General features: G+C 50.0%; 1 protein-coding gene across 10 annotated transcripts in view; it reads right to left on the reverse strand.

The window, feature by feature from the left end:
* Positions 1–16,518, reverse strand: part of ARHGAP22 (Rho GTPase activating protein 22) — a 192,379-nt gene that overhangs the window by 39,157 nt on the left and 136,704 nt on the right. For 7 of the 10 annotated variants that reach the window (XM_042241142.2, XM_012105509.5, XM_042241141.2 and 4 more), the window contains one exon: positions 10,734–10,910. In XM_042241142.2, coding sequence (XP_042097076.1) covers positions 10,734–10,910 — 177 coding nt within the window. The remainder of the gene's footprint in view (positions 1–10,733; positions 10,911–16,518) is intronic. The other 3 variants (XM_004021555.6, XM_042241143.2, XM_042241146.2) reach the window with 1 other exon arrangement.

The raw sequence follows: 16,518 nt of genomic DNA on the forward strand, positions 1-16,518 counted from the left end.
TGACCTCTTGAGCTGGGGAGGCTCTCATTTCTGGGCCGAGTCCAGTCCCTTGGGGACTACCTCTGTCCTCAGTCTTACCTCCCTTTCCCTGTCCCCACACCACTTTTAAGACAAGGCAGATCCAATGGCAGAATCATGCTGAAGGTGGGAAGTGTGCTGTTAAGGCAAGTTGCTGAACCTCTCTGGGCCCCCGTCCCTCTCTATACTAATTTTGATACAATAAACCCGTCAGGAGTATCAAATGGCAAGCATGCGATCACTTCCTCTTTCCTCAGACTGACGTGGAAGACCAAGGCTGTCTGGGAAGAAACTGGGAGCCACTGAACCCGACCACAGGACACCCCGAGTGGCCCTGGCATCCCGCTCTTCCAGAGCCAGCACCCAGCCCCAGGGCTCGGAGCTCCAGCAGACCTGCTTACAATGCCGGCCTCCTGCTTACTCCTCTGGGACCTCGACAGATTACGTGAGCCTCCCTGCTGCTCAGGCTCCTCACCTTAAAAGGGGCTGTAGTGGGACTGACTCCAAAGGGCCACTGTGAGGGTCAGTCAGGGTTGCAGAGCCCACTACTGGGACACGCTGAATAAACACTAGCTGTTCTGGAGAGTGGCCCAGCTTCTCCCCTTGTGGCTGGCAGTCACCAGGACATCGCAGTGTTGCTGGCAACACCCTTCACTGGCCTCAGCTTAGCAACGACCACGGCAAGCTCTCTTCTAGCCCTGGGGTCTGAGCTCTTCTCAGCACACGCGGGAAGCCAAGCAGGCCCAGTCGCAGGGGCATTCCCACCACAGTTGCTGGGAGGGAAGGAGGACTCAGTGAGCCAGCAAGGCGGGCAAAGGGCAGTTAGTTGAGCAGTTAGCATCCTGAGTATCACAGGAAGCAGTGGTGAGCAGCCCCAGGTCAGCAACAGCCGCATCTTTCTCCTTTTGGAAAGGCCGCCAGGAAAGGCCCAGACCCACTGGTTTGGTGGGTTAACATAAATCACCCTTGCTGGCTTGCCAGGCTCTCCCAAGATAAGGCAGCAGCTCCTCCGCCTTGTTCCCCTGGTAAACCGCCCCAGGCTCCCTGGCTGCGATCAGTGGGGTCTGTGGTTGGAGACTATTTCCCCTGTGGGGATCTAAGATTGCAGACTCCCGGAGCACTCCAGGTGAGAAGCCTTGAGGGCTGCAGGAGAAGGAGGCCAAAGGGTGATGTGTACTGACCCTTACACTTGTGAGAGGACTGATCTGGCCTCTGTGAGCTTGGGGCTGGACGGGGTTCAAGGCCTGTGGGTGTGATTCCTCTTCCACTCGACATGTGGCCCCTCAGGGCCCACCAGAACGGGGAACGGGCCCGGGTGCCAGAATCAGGCTCAAGTGCCCCCATCTGCTGGTGCAGTGACTGAAGCCCAGTCCAGGTCACCAACAGCCGCATCTTTCTCCTTTTGGAAAGGCCGCCAGGAAAGGCCCAGGCCCACTGGTTTGGTGGGTTAACATCCAGTGGAAATGGAGCTAAGATGTTTTCTTCCTGAATCTCCTGGAGAGCTGGGATCTGGAGTAAGTAGTGCTGGGCAGAAGGCTCCACCACTGCCAGCCTGGGCTGGGGCCAGTGACCTTTCATCTTCAGTCTGTGCCTTGAGGGCTTCCATTTGGAGATATCATTCCAGCAAATAATGACCACAACCAGCTGGCCTAACAAGGATGCTTTGTGTCTCTCCAAGTTATCCTGAGGCTGCATTTTCTCCATGTCAAGTGTCCTGCCCCGTGGCCTCCGGGAGCTGCCTTTGTCCCCCTCCTTCCTTCCATGATTTCTGAGGAATCTAGGACAGGACTGTCAGCTCTGGGGGGAGAGGCCGGGGAAAGCCTGCACAGGCCTGTGAGAGTCACATACACATCGGGGTGGGGCCGGCATGGGCAGCACAGGTCCGAGGGCCACGGCAGGCCTGCTGCCGGCCCCTCGTGCCCCTCCTCAGTATGGGGCTGTCACCCTGGGCAGGGACACCGTACCCAGGCCAGGCTCCTGGTGCCAGGACCGCTGCTCTGTGCCGCAGCCTGTAAGGCTGAGACAGTTTCTGGGCTTTGCTTGGCACTGCCCGCTGGGTAGGGGGGATGGTTACTATGCTCCTAGTTACTGAGCTGCGAACCCTGGTCCTCAGACTCCTGCATCCAACTGCCCACTCAGGGTGCCTGCAGTGGGCAGTAGTGTAATGACTAGGAGGCACTGCAAACTCCCCTGTGCCCAGATGGAGCTGCGGCCTTGCTGCGTTGTCCCAAACCTGCTCTGGGCTGTCTTCCTCTCTCGCTTAATCCCAGTTCTTTCTTGCCGCTTGATCAGACCCCTGGGTGTTCACCCTCCCTGCTCCTTCTCTCTCAAACCCACATCCAGGAGATCTTGTAGGTCCTGTTTTCAAAACAGATTTGGAATCTGTTCCCCTTCACCACCACCCACCATAGGGAAGTACTCTTGCTTACTGCCTACTTACTACAGGTAGACCCCTGGCTTCCCCTTGACCCCCTGTTGTCAGCAATCAGGCTGCCCTTTAACTGTTTCTCAGATCACGTCCTTCCTCTGCCATCTGGCTCCTTTCATCCTCCCTGTCCCTCAGTCCTTCAGCCCACCTGCCGGTGCATGGGTTCAAGAGCACATCAGCACTCGCTGCTGCTGCCCGGGTCTGACGCACACCCGCCCTCCATCCTCCTGGCTCACCTGCACAACCTCTTCCAGGCTCTGGGCGTCCCGCTCTCGGGAGGGCCAGCTCACCACTGCGCTTTGTTGTTGTTCAGGCGCTCAGTCGTGTCTGGCTCTTTGTGACCTCACGGACTGCAGCACACCACGCTTCCCTGACCTTCATCATCTCCCGGAGCTTGTTCAAACTCATGTCCATCGAGTCAGTGATGCCCTCCAACCATCTCATCCTCTGTCGTCCCCTTCTCCTCCTGCCTTCAATCTTTCCCAGCATCAGGGTCTTTTTCAATGAGTCGGTTCCTACGTCAGGTGGCCAAACGGCTCTATTTTTTCTTACCGTAACACTCACCACCTTCTAACACAGTAGTTCTCAAGATGTGGGCCCTAGACCAGCAGCATCACCATCACCTGGGAACTTGTTCGAAACAAATTCTAGCAACTTAGAAACAGGTTCCCAACTCTCAGTCTCCCTTTACAAGCCTTCTCCTGGGTGGTTCCAATGAGAACAATTGTCCTACGCACTGGAAAGCATAGAATGGAACCTCAGTTTGATCCCTACTGGGTGCCCGGCCTGCACGTGGCAGATACTCTATGTTGAATAAATAGAACTATTCAGTACTGAGACTGCCGGGCACTTTGTATCCATTTTCTCTCTTAATTCTCACGACAATTCTGCAAAGAAGATGTTCTTTTTCCCATTTTGCAAACAAGAACAGAGAGAGTAAGTGGCATGCCCATGGTCACACAGTAAGCAAAGGGCAGAGCCAGGTCACATGCAGACCACAGCCTGATGCCAAGACCTGTGCACACTCAGCCTCCTTCAATACTGCAGTGCAAAAGGCTTTGCTAATAAGCACTTTCCTATGCACACAAGACACACTTTCAAGCACTTGCTGGCTCTCTCCAGATCCCAGGCAAGACAGGACTCACCCACGAGCACTCACCAGATGCTGGGTGACTCTGGTACCCCATGACTCCTTTCTCCCCCCTTTTACAGAGAGCTAGCTGGGAGTGCTGCCCAACAGGGCCTCTTGGGGGCCCATGTTGCTAGAGCGGGGCCTGGGAGTCCAGAGACTCACTGGGGAGTGGGGCCCTCTTCACACTGGCAAGTCTTCTGATCCATGAACATGGGCCACCTTTCCCTTTACTTAGGTCTTCAATTTCTTTCAAGAATGTCATTTTCAGAGTACTAAGTTTTGTACTTCTTATTTGTTAAATTTAGTCCTTAGTATTTTGTCTTTTGGATGCTATCATAAATGAAGCTTTCTTAATTTCACTTCCACTTTCCTCAGCGCAACTGTATAGAAATACAGCTTACTTGACCTTGTATCTTGCAATCTTGCTGAATTTTTTATTAGATCTAAAATAGATTTCTTCAGATTCTCTATATATGAGATTATGCCATCTGCAGATAGATTACTTGTTTCTCCTTCCTAATCTGGATGCATTTTATTTCATTTTCTTGCCTAAGTGCTCAGCTTGAATGTCTAGTACAATGTTGAACAGAAGTGGTAAAAGCAAGAATCCTGTTTTGTTCCTGAAAAGCATCCAGCTCTCTCCATTAAGCATGATGTTATCTGCAAGCTTTTTATAGATGCCCTTTAGCAGGTTGAGAAAATTCCTTTCTGTCTCTAGACAGTTGAGTGTATTTATCATAAAATGGTGCTGCTGCTAACTCGCTTCATTCGTGTCCAACTCTATGCGACCCCGTAGACCGCAGCCCACCAGGCTCCCCCATCCCTGGGATTCTCCAGGCAAGAACACTGGACTGGGTTGCCATTTCCTTCTCCAATGCATCACAGTGAAAAGTGAAAGTGAAGTTGCTCAGTTGTGTCCGACTCTTCGCGACCCCATGGACTGCAGCCTACCAGGCTCCTCCGTCCAGGGGGCCCTCCATGCAAGAGTACTGGCGTGGGTCGCCACTGCCTTCTCCGAATTTCATCAAATGCCTTTTCTGAGTTGATTGAGACGATCATGTGGTTGCTGTCCTTTATTCTACTGGCGCATCACGTTAATTACTTTTCAGGCGTTCGACCACTGTGCATTCCTATGGTAAATCTCGCTGGTCATCATGTGTGACCCTTTTATAAATGGCTGGATTCAATGACTTTTGTATTTTGTTGAGGAATTTTCCATCTATATCCACAAGGTATTGGTACTCCAGCAATTCTTCTCTCCCTCACTTGCACCATCATTGCTGTTTTGTCTCCCAACTTAAAAAAATAAAACTCTCTCTCTGCCTGACTCCCCACTTCAGCTACTGGCCCATTTCTCTGTTTCCCTTTACAGCAAACTTCTTGAAAGAGCTGGCTATGCTCACACTTCACTTCCCCTCCTCTCATCCTTTCTCGTTCCCACTATCATCTGGCTTTACCCCCAGTACTCCACCAAGACCACCCCCATCCAGTCACCAGTGGACTGTGCTCACCGCCCACTCTCTCCTGGTCGGTCCATCAGCAGCTCATGGACACTTTCTCTTTAGGTGGTCTCTTCACTCAGCTCAGGAGCCACAGTCACTCCTGGCTCTCCTCAGCCCCCGTGCTGGCCCCTCCTCTGCTTCTTGTCCTCCTACTTGAGGGCAGCTCGGGGCTCAGCCCAGGTCCTCCGCTGTCTCTTTACTAGCTTCACGATGTCTCATCCAGACTCGTGGCTTCAAAACCCCATCTGTGTGTCAGCGGCTCCCAATTCCCTTTCCAACCCAGTGCTCTCTTCTGGCCTCTAGCCGTAACTGTCAGACTGCCCCAGTTCAATTCAGTCAGTTCAGTCGCTCAGTCGTGTCTGACTGTCTGCGACCCCATGAATCGCAGCACACCAGGCCTCCCTGTCCATCACCAATTCCCGGAGTTCACTCAAACTCATGTCCATTGAGTCAGTGATGCCATCCAGCCATCTCATCCTCTGTCGTCCCCTTCTCCTCCTGCCCCCAATCCCTCCCAGCATCAGGGTCTTTTCCAATGAGTCAACTCTTCCCATGAGGTGGCCAAAGTATTGGAGTTTCAGCTTTAGCATCATTCCTTCCAAAGAAATCCCAGGGCTGATCTCCTTCAGAATGGACTGGTTGGATCTCCCTGCAGTCCAAGGGACTCTCAAGAGTCTTCTCCAGCACCAGAGTTCAAAAGCATCAATTCTTTGGTGCTCAGCTTTCTTCATAGTCCAACTCTCACATCCATACATGACAACTGGAAAAACCATAGCCTTGACTAGACGGACCTTTGTTGGCAAAGTAATATCTTTACTTTTCAATATGCTGTCTAGGTTGGTCATAACTTTCCTTCCAAGAAGTAAGTGCCTTTTAATTTCATGGCTGCAGTCACCATCTGCAGTGATTTTGGAGCCCCCCAAAATAAAGTCTGACACTGTTTCCACTGTTTCCCCATCTATTTCCCATGAAGTGATGGGACCAGATGCCATGATCTTAGTTTTCTGAATGTTGAGTTTTAAGCCAACTTTTTCACTCTCCTCTTTCACTTTCATCAAGAGGCTTTTAGTTCCTCTTCACTTTCTGCCATAAGGGTGGTGTCATCTGCATATCTGAGGTGATTGCTACTGAGTCCAGCTGCCTACTTGATACCTAAACTTGAGCTTCTAACAGGTACCCCAGACTAAGTCCAAAGTGAACTCTCTATTTTCCTTCCAAACAACTGCACTTTCTCTTTTCTCTCTTGTCTCAGTTAATGACTAATCCACCCTTCCAGTTGGCTTAGATCAAAACACCTTGGAATTACCCTTGACTCCTCTCATCCTCTTACGCCTTTCACCCTTTCCAGTAAGGGAAGTACTATTGGCTCTGCCTTTAAAATATATCAGCTCTATTGTTCCTCATCCCCAGTGCCATCTGGAGCCAAGCCACCATCGCCTCTCACCTGCATGACTGTATAATGAGCTCCTAACTGGTCTCCCTGCTTCTGTCTTTGTTTCTTTCATCCATTCTCGACACAGCAGCCGGAGGGATCCTGTTGGAACCTGAGTCAGACTCGGCCACTGCTCTGTTCAATGGTACCACCTCGCCAGAGTCATCACTGTGCAGGGCCTCCTGATGTCCCAGCCCTGCCTCCTCTCTGCCCCTTCACAGCTGGCTCTAGTCATACTGACTTCCTTCCTGCTCTTCCAACATGGACACCCCTGCCTCTACTTTCAAAACTCTCTGCCCAAATGTCTGTGTAGTCACGCTTTCACCTCCCTTAGTCAAACGTCACTGTACACCGAACCCTGCATCCCTCCCGCTCGCCCTCCCCATCCCAACCAGTTTGCTGTCTGTCTTCTCTCCTAGAATGCGTGCTCCACAAGGGCAGGGACCTTGTCTGTCCTACTCATTGCTGTGACTCCAGCCCCTAGGACACGTCCTCCAATGAATGACTGGCTGGTTCAATGAATGAATGCCCAGACAAGAGGCACTCTATCAGGGCCACTCCTGGGCAGGCCATCAGCAGTAACCAGCTCCCCTGACCCACTGGCCAGCCCTGTTTTCTCTCTGGGGCAGCCAGGCTCTCCCCTGCCTGCAGGAGGCATGTTGCCCATTTGTGCCTGTCAGAGGTGGTCGCTTTCTGCCAGAACAAACATGCCTGAAAGGGTTCACAGCCTCCGTTATTAAACAGTGAAAGAAGGGCTGATCCCCTAAGCCTCCTTTGCCGGGGAACCCAGGCTAATAACAGCTTTGCCAGGAAACCTGCAGAGGCGGATGAAGCCCCCCCTTTGAGAGCCCACACTTGCCTGGACATGTCTGTCACCGCTAACCCCTGGGATTTCTGCGTTTCCTCTATACTTCTGGTCGAAAGGAGATAAACACCTTTGATGGCGGTTCCTGTTTAAATTCTTGTGAGTTCTTCGGCACACAGTGCACTGCCTGAGAAGTCTGTAAATGCTGGGGGAGGTAGGCTGGGGGAGGGGCAAATCGGGATTCTGTGTGGGATTCTGCAAACGGTGCCCATTCGGCAAGCACAGAGACAGACAGGCAAGAGCAGGCGTACAGGGAGTCAACACACCCTGATACAGGCAGGCCCTGTGCGACGCGACGGGGCCCTGATGGGCTGGGGCAAAGCACAGCAGAGGTCAGAACAGCTTTCTCAGTTCTGCTCCCGACCAGCTCTGTCATCTTGGGCAGATTATTTAGCCTCTTTGACCTTCAGTGTCTCTCCTTTCTTTGTTCTATTTAGTTTTTGATATTTTAATATAGGCTTCCCTCATGGCTCAGAGGTTAAAGCATCTGCCTCCGATACGGGAGACCCAGGTTCGATGACCTGGGTCGGGAAGATTCCCTGGAGAAGGAAATGGTAACCCCCTCCAGTATTCTTAAAATAGTGAAATATGCAGACATTCAAAAAGTATTTAAAGCACATAGCCACAGAGATGCATAGTACTGAAAATGCACCCCTGTGTAACTAGGGCTGCCGTCTTGACTGAACAGCATTCATCTCTTTGTTTTACTTTATACTTTTTGCTGCCTAATATTTGGCCATAAATCGTATAGTTTCCCTCTGCCCTATTTTCTAAAAATTTTTATTTTTATTATGCCCCAAGGCATATGGGATCTTAGTTCCCCAAGCAGGGACTGAACCTGCGTGGAAGCTCTGGATCACCAGGGAAGTTCCATCTTCCTGCGCTATTTTTGACTTTATATTAGATGGTATTCCTGCCCTAGCCTCACTGTATGGCTTCATATAGATGGGATTGCTGTCCTAGCCTCACTGTATGGCTTTATATAGACGGAATTCCTGCCTTAGTCTCACTGTATGGCCTCATATGGATGGGACTGCTGCCCTGGTCTCGCTGTATGTTTTTAGGGCTCATGCATATTGTTGGCTGGAGCTATGGCTCATCCTTTAGGGCTCATGCATATTGTTGGCTGGAGCTATAGCTCATCCTTTAGGGCTCATGCATATTGTTGGCTGGAGCTATAGCTCATCCATTCTCACTGCTGCAGAGTTTTCTGTTTTAAGAACGAGTCGTCTCTTTCTCCACCGCACTGCCGCTAACCTCGTGGTGCTTTCTGTGACTCATTCAAAGAGCCTCTTGCTGCCCAAGATCATGGTGACGTCCTCCTTTCCCTAGTGCTCAAAGGTGCCACCTGAAAGTCCAGCCACATAGGCATCTTCTCTGGGTTCTATTCTCCTCCACTGGGTCACTTGCAACTACCTTGCACCAAAAGGAGCCTGTAGAGGCTGCAGAAGTTCCTGGGTGGGCTTGAGTATTCCCAGGCCATTAAACTGGGGCTGTGGGTCAAAGGCACCATGATCACCAGGGGGCAGGGAGGCCATGGCTAACAGGGGCCACTTCAGTGAACGTGAACGTGAAGTCGCTCAGTCGTGTCCGACTCTTTGCAACCCCATGGACTCTATCCTACCAGGCTCCTCTGTCCGTGGGATTTTCCAGGCAATAGTACTGGAGTGGATTGTCATTTCCTTCTCCAGGGATCTTCCCAAACCAGGGATTGAACCTGGGGCCACTTAGGAAGCCCCCAAAGGTGAGCTTCTGCCCCGGCCTGGATGGTGCATCAATCGAATACTCTGCAACATGGAGAGAGAGGATGAGAGAGGATGTTGACAGCTCATGTGGTGAGGACACGGCCGGTCCTGTCTCCATACTCGGTGGCAAGTTGGTGGCCCCAGCCCAGCCGACATGGTGATCCTTCCTAAAAACCCTTCCCGTGATGACTGCACAGGGACACTGGCCTACAGAAACGGCACCTGCACAGCTGGGCATCCCCACTGCTTTCTGTGCCCCAAGTCCAGACCTGTGGCACACCCTGCGGCCCCATCTTCAGGACAAGTCTCAGCTGACCATTCTCCATGTCTCCTCCACTGCCACTCACGCCCAGGCCCTGCATCCTTGTCAGATGAGTCTCAGCCTTGTCTTTCTATGGCCCACCCCTCACAAGGCAGCCAGAGGGCTCTTGTAAGTCAAATAGTGTCTGTCTCCTGTTCAGAGCTCTCCCTGGTGTCCCATCAGTTTAGAAGGAAATCTGAAATCCGCACTATATCCCCACGGCTTCGGGCCCTCCATCTTCCCATTCTCACTCCTCAGACCCTCTGGTCCTCCTGAGGGTCCTCGTGTCTCCACGGCCCCTCCCCAACGCTGCGCACTCACTGGTCCCTGCATCTCTTTTCCGTATCCTCGGCGTTCCCGGTGGCTTCACTAAGTTGGCTTTATAAACAACACTTGGCACAGCACCCCCCGTCCTCCCATGTGGCTCTGCTTGGCTCCCTTCATTTCTCCCCAGGGGACATCATGAGTCACCTTTACTTGCCTGTCGTCTGTCTCTCCCAGGACCAGGGAAGGGGGAGGGGAGGGGAGAGGCATCCTCTGGTTTAATTCTTAGCACCTGAAATACCACTCCATATATTGCTGCTGCTGCTGCTGCTGCTAAATCGCTTCAGTCATGTCTGACTCTGTGCGACCCCATAGACAGCAGCCCATTGGGCTCCGCCATCCCTGGGATTCTCCAGGCAAGAACACTGGAGTGGGTTGCCATTTCCTTCTCCAGTGCATGAAAGTGAAAAGTGAAAGTGAAGTCGCTCAGTCGTGTCTGACTCAGCGACCCCATGGACTGCAGCCTACCAGGCTCCTCTGTCCATGGGAGTTTCCAGGCAAGAGTACTGGAGTGGGATGCCATTGCCTTCTCCGCCATACACTGCAGGCACCCAATAAAAGTGTAGCATAAAGGAGCAGGTGAGTAAACGGCAACTTTTGTTTTCAGGTCAGTCCAGGGCTGTGTAGGCCATGCAGGGGCCACAAGTCGCAGCAGAGGGAAGGACTTGGTACCTCACCATCCAATATGGCCCTGAGTGCCTACTTCTGGCCTCAGACACATGCAACACTCAGCAAGGATCTGGACACAGAGGCAAGTACACATAAACCACGGGACTTTAGGGTCAGCAGAGGGCACGTTTTTGAAAAGTGGCCCAAGTCTCCCCTGCTAGGACCTGCTTGGTCCACCAAGGGGTGACTCCTGAGGGCCGGCAGCAGAAAAGGACACCACCGCCTGTCTGCTGCTGCAAGAAGCATGGGACTCAGCCAGCAAGTCCTGAGAGAGAGGGATCTTGCAGGCTCAGTGTGGGGCGGAGGGGCGTGATTACCTGAAGGCAAGGGTTCTAGAGGGTGAGCATGCGCGCTACGGGCAGTACCTCGGCCAAACGGGGCCCAGATGACCCGGCGGATGGCCTGCACCCAGTCTTCCATGTCCCGCTGGGAGCTGGCCATGAGCAGGAGCGCCTCGGGGTTGGCCGGCACCTTCTCCCGCTCCCCGGCACCACCTGCAAGACAGAGAGAACAGGCTTACTGCAGGCTCCCAGGCAGACACGGGGTGCCCCCCAACAGGGCTCTCTCCAGCCCAACACCAGCTGGCTTTCATTCCCTGGGGGTGAGACAGCTGTCTCTCCAAAAACCATTCAGCAGCAGCTGTGCTTTCTGGTTCTATATTTGCACATCTCCACACTTCGCATATCTGTCTTTGGGGCCCTCTTGGGTTTCTCCCTTAGCCTTCTTGGTTATTTTTCCCTATTATTAAAATCATCCTGGGGTACTATTAGGAAAAAGCATGCAGATTTGACAGCAGCTCAGAGAAGTTCAGACACCAGAGGAGCTTCAGTATATATTTTGTTTAAATTAACTTTATACATCTTTAAACCCAGCTAAATGTCACTATGTGCTTTTACCATGGGCTCTGACATCACAGCCTGCTCTTCCATCCCTGAAAACAAGGCCTGATTCTTCACATGTATTAAAGTTACAGAGGGAATTCTCTGGCGGTCCAGTGGCTAGAATTTTGCATTTTCATTGACGGGACCCTGGGTTCAATTCCCATTAAGAGAGAGAACATCTTGCAAGCCGTGCAGTGCAGACAAAAAAAAAAAAAAAATTTTTTTTTTTAAGTTACTGAGATGATATTAAACCAGGATGGAGCAAATACTCCAGAATTCTCCACCTGTCCCCACTCACAGCTGGATACTGGATTATTATCCAAAGGCAGAAAGATAGGAATGCCCAGACAGTTTTTGATGAATTGACTTTTTCTACAGTAGCTGCAGAGGTCCTTGAGTTTTCATGTGAAATGAATTAATTTGGAGATAAACCTAAAACAATTTATACTGAACTGAGGTCTATAAAGAATAGGCAATTTAAGGGATTTTCAAGAATAATCTTATCTTTATGGCCCATCCCATAACATATAACTCACCATTACTTGCTAAGGTCCCAGAACCTCAGACCCTAAGTGGGTTTATCTGCTGATGGGGTGAGTCCCAGACATCCCTGTTCCCAAGGGAGTGGGACGACAGGAGAGCTGTGAGACCCAGGCCATTCCTTTCTGGAACCCGCAGCCCAGCGATGGAGACCAGACAGGAGAGTAAGTGAACCAGAGCATATAGGACTCTCCTGATGAACAAAGCCGACACGCATCTGTCCTTCTAGGATTCTTTCATCTTCACAATGACCCTGAGTGAGGTACTGTTACTATCTTCATTTGACAGGCAAGGAAACTGACGTACAGAGTGACTACGGAAGTTGTCTGAATTCACACAGCTAATACATGGCCCAACCAGCCCATCCTAAAGGAGATCAGTCCTGAGTGTTCACTGGAAGGACTGATGCTGAAGCAGAAGCTCCAACACTTTGGCCACCTGATGCGAAAAACTGACTCATTTGAAAAGACCCTGATGCTGGGAAAGATTGAAGGTGGGAGGAGAAGGGGACGACAGAGGATGAGATGGTTGGATGGCATCACTGACTCAATGGACATGAGTTTGAGTAAGCTCCAGGAGTTGGTGATGGACAGGGAAGCCTGGCGTGCTGCAGTCCATGGGGTTGCAGAGTCAGACATGACTGAGCGACTGAACTGAACTGAACTGAATACATGGCAGAGCCTGGGATTCAAAGTCCCGAACTCTGGGCTCTGATCCAGCCCACGTACCTGTCGTTTCCCCATGAGTGAGGCAGCCCGCTGGGGCCAGGCTGACAGTGGCCAGAGCAAGGCCGCTGAGGACTGGGGAAACCGAGGGGGCTGCTCTGAGGGCTGGAGCCTGGGAGGAGATGCGTCCTTGCTGAGGCCACACCACACGTGAGGCCTGGAGGCAGGGTGAAGAGAAAGCAGGCCCAAGGGGCCTGTGGAACCTAAAGCTCAGCAGAGCTGTGGGCCAGGGTCCTAGGATGCCTCCTGAGCCCTTCAGGACACACACAAGAGTCCGACTCCTTTGGGCCCAGGCAGCAATGCAGAGGCGGAGAGGAAGGGCACTTGCAGCAGAGACAGCAGAGCCTGGAGCCCAAGAGACAGCGAGGGCCAATGGGAAACAGACTGTAGGCAAGGCTGGGGCAGCTGTGCAGCCATTCACAGGGCAAGGGCACCACCACCGAGAAGGGGATGGCTCTGCATCTTTAGGACTCAACGCAACATGGACTACGAGGCAGGGCTGGCTGAGTGAGGGGACGGGAAGCGAGGTGCCGCCAGGAAGCTTTCCTATGTATGCGTTTCTGCAGAGACATCCCAAAATAACTCAGAAAAGGACCTGGAGATGCACGGCTCCAAGAGTTTGTTGCAGTTACTTGCTTGTCCTAAATGAATACTGAGGTTTGTGTATAACTGGAATTTCTCATTTTTTCAATTCTTTTTTTCTAAAGAGGGTGACCCACGTCAAATAAGCTCAAAACCTGGCTCGGCGCTACCCGCAGGTTGACAGATTCTCTCGTGTCCAGTTGCGCCTCTGCCTAGGGTCCCGTCCTGCTCTCCTGGTGCTCTCAGCCTGCGGGGTTAACTTTTCAAGTATTGTTCATGTGTGTCTATTTATCTATGTGTATTTTTATATAGTATTTTTAACTTTTTAAGAAACTGCCATAATCTGTTCTCCAAAGTGATTACACTACTTTATGCTGCCACCAGCAATACATGAGGGTCCAGCTCCTTCACTCCCTCACCAATACCTGGTGCGGCTGGTCTCTTTACTTCTAGTCTTTATGATGGGTGTGTAGGGGCAGAGTATCATGTTTGAAGGTGCATTTTCCAAACGACTATTGATGCTGAGTATCTTTTTAGGTACTTTATTGCCATCCGTGTGTCTTGTTTGGTGAAATATCTATTGAAATCTTTTATCCACTTTTAAAATATTTATTTTTATTTATTTGGCTGAGGTGGGTCCTAGTTGCGGCCTGCAGGATCTAGTTCTCTGAACAGGGATCAAACCCAGGCACCCCACATTAGGAGCTCAGAGTCTTTAGCCACTGAACCACCAGGGAAGTCCCTGTCCATTTTAAAAATCGGTCATTCATTTTTCATTATTGAGTTTTGAGAGTTCTTTACATCTTCTGGGTAAAGGCTCTTTATCAGACATATGCTATGCAGATATCTCGCCTAGTCTGGGCCTTTTCTTTTCATTCTATTAACAGTATGTTTGCAAGAGCAGAAGTGTTTAATTTGGGTAAAGCTCTACTCATCAATTTTTTCTGGTGGTGTGTCTAAGAAAATTTTGCTTAATCCAAGGTTATAAAAGTTTTCTTCTAGATTTTCTTCCAAAAGTTTCATGTCTTAGGGTTCATGTTTAGCCTATGAGTTAGTCTTGTAGATGGTGCAAGATAAAGCTCGGAATCCACCCTTTTACACGTGGATGTCCAGTCGTGCCAGCACCACTTGGTGAGCAGACTGTCCTCCACACTGACTGGGGCTCTCACGCAGGCGATCACATCGCTGCACTAAAGACATTTTCACTTTTTCCTTTCCACTCTGGGTGCCTGTATTTCTGTTTTTTGCCTAATTCTGCTGACTAGAGCCTTGTCCTTGCCTGGAGAATCCCAGGGACAGGGAGCCTGGTGGCTGCCGTCTATGGGGTCACACAGAGTCGGACACGACTGAAGTGACTTAGCAGCAGCAGCAGAGCCTTAATACCATGTTGAATAGAAGTGGTAAGAGTGGGCATCTTATCTTACTCTCGATCTCATCGCAGAAGCGTTCGCTTTTCACCATTCAGCATATCTGCCGCAGGCTTCCTACTCGTGCCCTTTCTCAGGTTGAGGAGCTTCTATTTCCAGTTTGCTGGAGAGTTTTTTGTTTTTGTTTTTTAACAGAAATGGACGTTGCGGTTTTGTCAAATGCTTTTTTCTCTAGCTTTTGAAAAGCCACATTTTATGCTTTTAGTTTTTTATTACAGTGAATTACGCTGATAAATTTTCAAATGTTAAACTACCTTTGCATTCCTGAAATCCCAATTGGTCATCTTGTATTGTCCGTTTTTTTATTGCTGGGTTCAATTTACTAAAATTTTGTGGAGAATTTTTCATCTGTATTCACAAAGGATATTGGTAGGCCATTTTCTTTTATGTCTTATTTTGGTATCAGGGTAATACTGGTTTCACAGAATAAGCTCGTAAGTATTCCCTCTTTATCAATATTTTTGAAAGAGTCTGTGTAGAGTTGCCACTGGTTTTAATATTTGGTAGAGTTCATCGTGGGAAGGTTTTAATAACAAATTAAATTTCCATAATGCAGATGCCCATTTCTTTTGAGTGAGCGGCATGGTTTGTGTCTTTCAAGGAATTTGTCTGTCTCACCTAAGTTGTTGAATTATTGACATAAAGCTGTTCAGAATATTTCTTTGCTGTGTTTTCAGTATTTGAAGAGTCCGCAGCGGTGTCGACTCTCTCACTTCTATTATTGGCAATTTGTGTCTTCTCTTTTCCCCTAGTCAGTCCTCTAGACGCTTACTGATTTTATCAACCTCAAAAAAGAGATTTTTGTTTTACTGACTTTATGTCTTTGTTTTTCTGATTAGCATCCTTTGAAAGGGCTACAGTAAATATTTCAGGTTTTCAGGCCGTATGGTCTCTGCCAAAACTACGCACTCTGCTGTCTAGTTAAAAAGGAGCCTAGACAACATGTGCGTGAGAGGGCAGGGCTGTGCATTTGTGTGCAAATCTGTTTTCAAAAAGGGGGAGCCAGTCCATGGGTCGTAGATTGCCAGCTTGTGTTGTATCTCATTAATCTGCACTCTGATCTTTATTGTGTCTCTTCATCTGCTCCCTTTGTGTTTAATTTGGCCTTTCTAGTGTCTTACAGTATTTAGTGTTATAATTGCCCCCTAAATACTGCTTTAGAGGCATGCACAAAATTTGCATATTGTTTTTTCATCTTTATTCAGCTCAAAATATCTTACTGTTTGGATTTCTTCTTTGACCTATGTGTTATTTAGAAGTGTGTTATTTCCAAGTTCGGGAGGATTTTCCAGAAATCTTTCTGTTACTGATTTCTAAGTTAATTCCCTTGTTTTCAGAGAAGATACACTGTGATGTATGGAAGGGGAAATGTGTGATTTGAACATATTTTTGGCTGTGCCACACGACTCGAAGGTCTTAGTTCCTGGACCAGGGACTGCACCAGTGCCCTCCGCAGTGAAAGCGTGAAGTCCCAACCACTGGGCCGCCAGGGAATCCCCGTGAATATGGCCTGTCTTCCTAAGCGTTCCGTGTGCACTGAGAAAAATGATTCTGCTGCAGTTGGGTAAAGTGTTCTATAAATTAGGTCTAGCTGTTGACTTTTAAAAACAAGTTTACATTTTCTACTGATTTTCTGTCTATGTCTTCTTATATATTTGGTTTCTAAGACTTATTTGGCGGGTCCAGAGCTTTCTGTATAGAGCAAACTGCCCCAGCGCTGAGAGGAAACACTTGTGTGCGCTCTATGCAGTGCCCCAGGAGTCTGGCAGAGAGCGACAGGCACTGCTCCCTGCGCCGTGTCAGAGCGCTCAGTGTGGCCTCTAACCCTTTCTAGTGCTTCTCTCCTTGGCCTCAGGGATTTTCCGCACGCCCACTCCTGTGCACGTGGCGAGCAGCTCCCAAGGGAGTTTCCGCTCCGAGCAGCCCTTTCCTCCCTGGTGCTCTACT

Source organism: Ovis aries, chromosome 25, assembly GCF_016772045.2.
Source record: "Ovis aries strain OAR_USU_Benz2616 breed Rambouillet chromosome 25, ARS-UI_Ramb_v3.0, whole genome shotgun sequence".
NCBI lineage: Eukaryota > Metazoa > Chordata > Mammalia > Artiodactyla > Bovidae > Ovis > Ovis aries.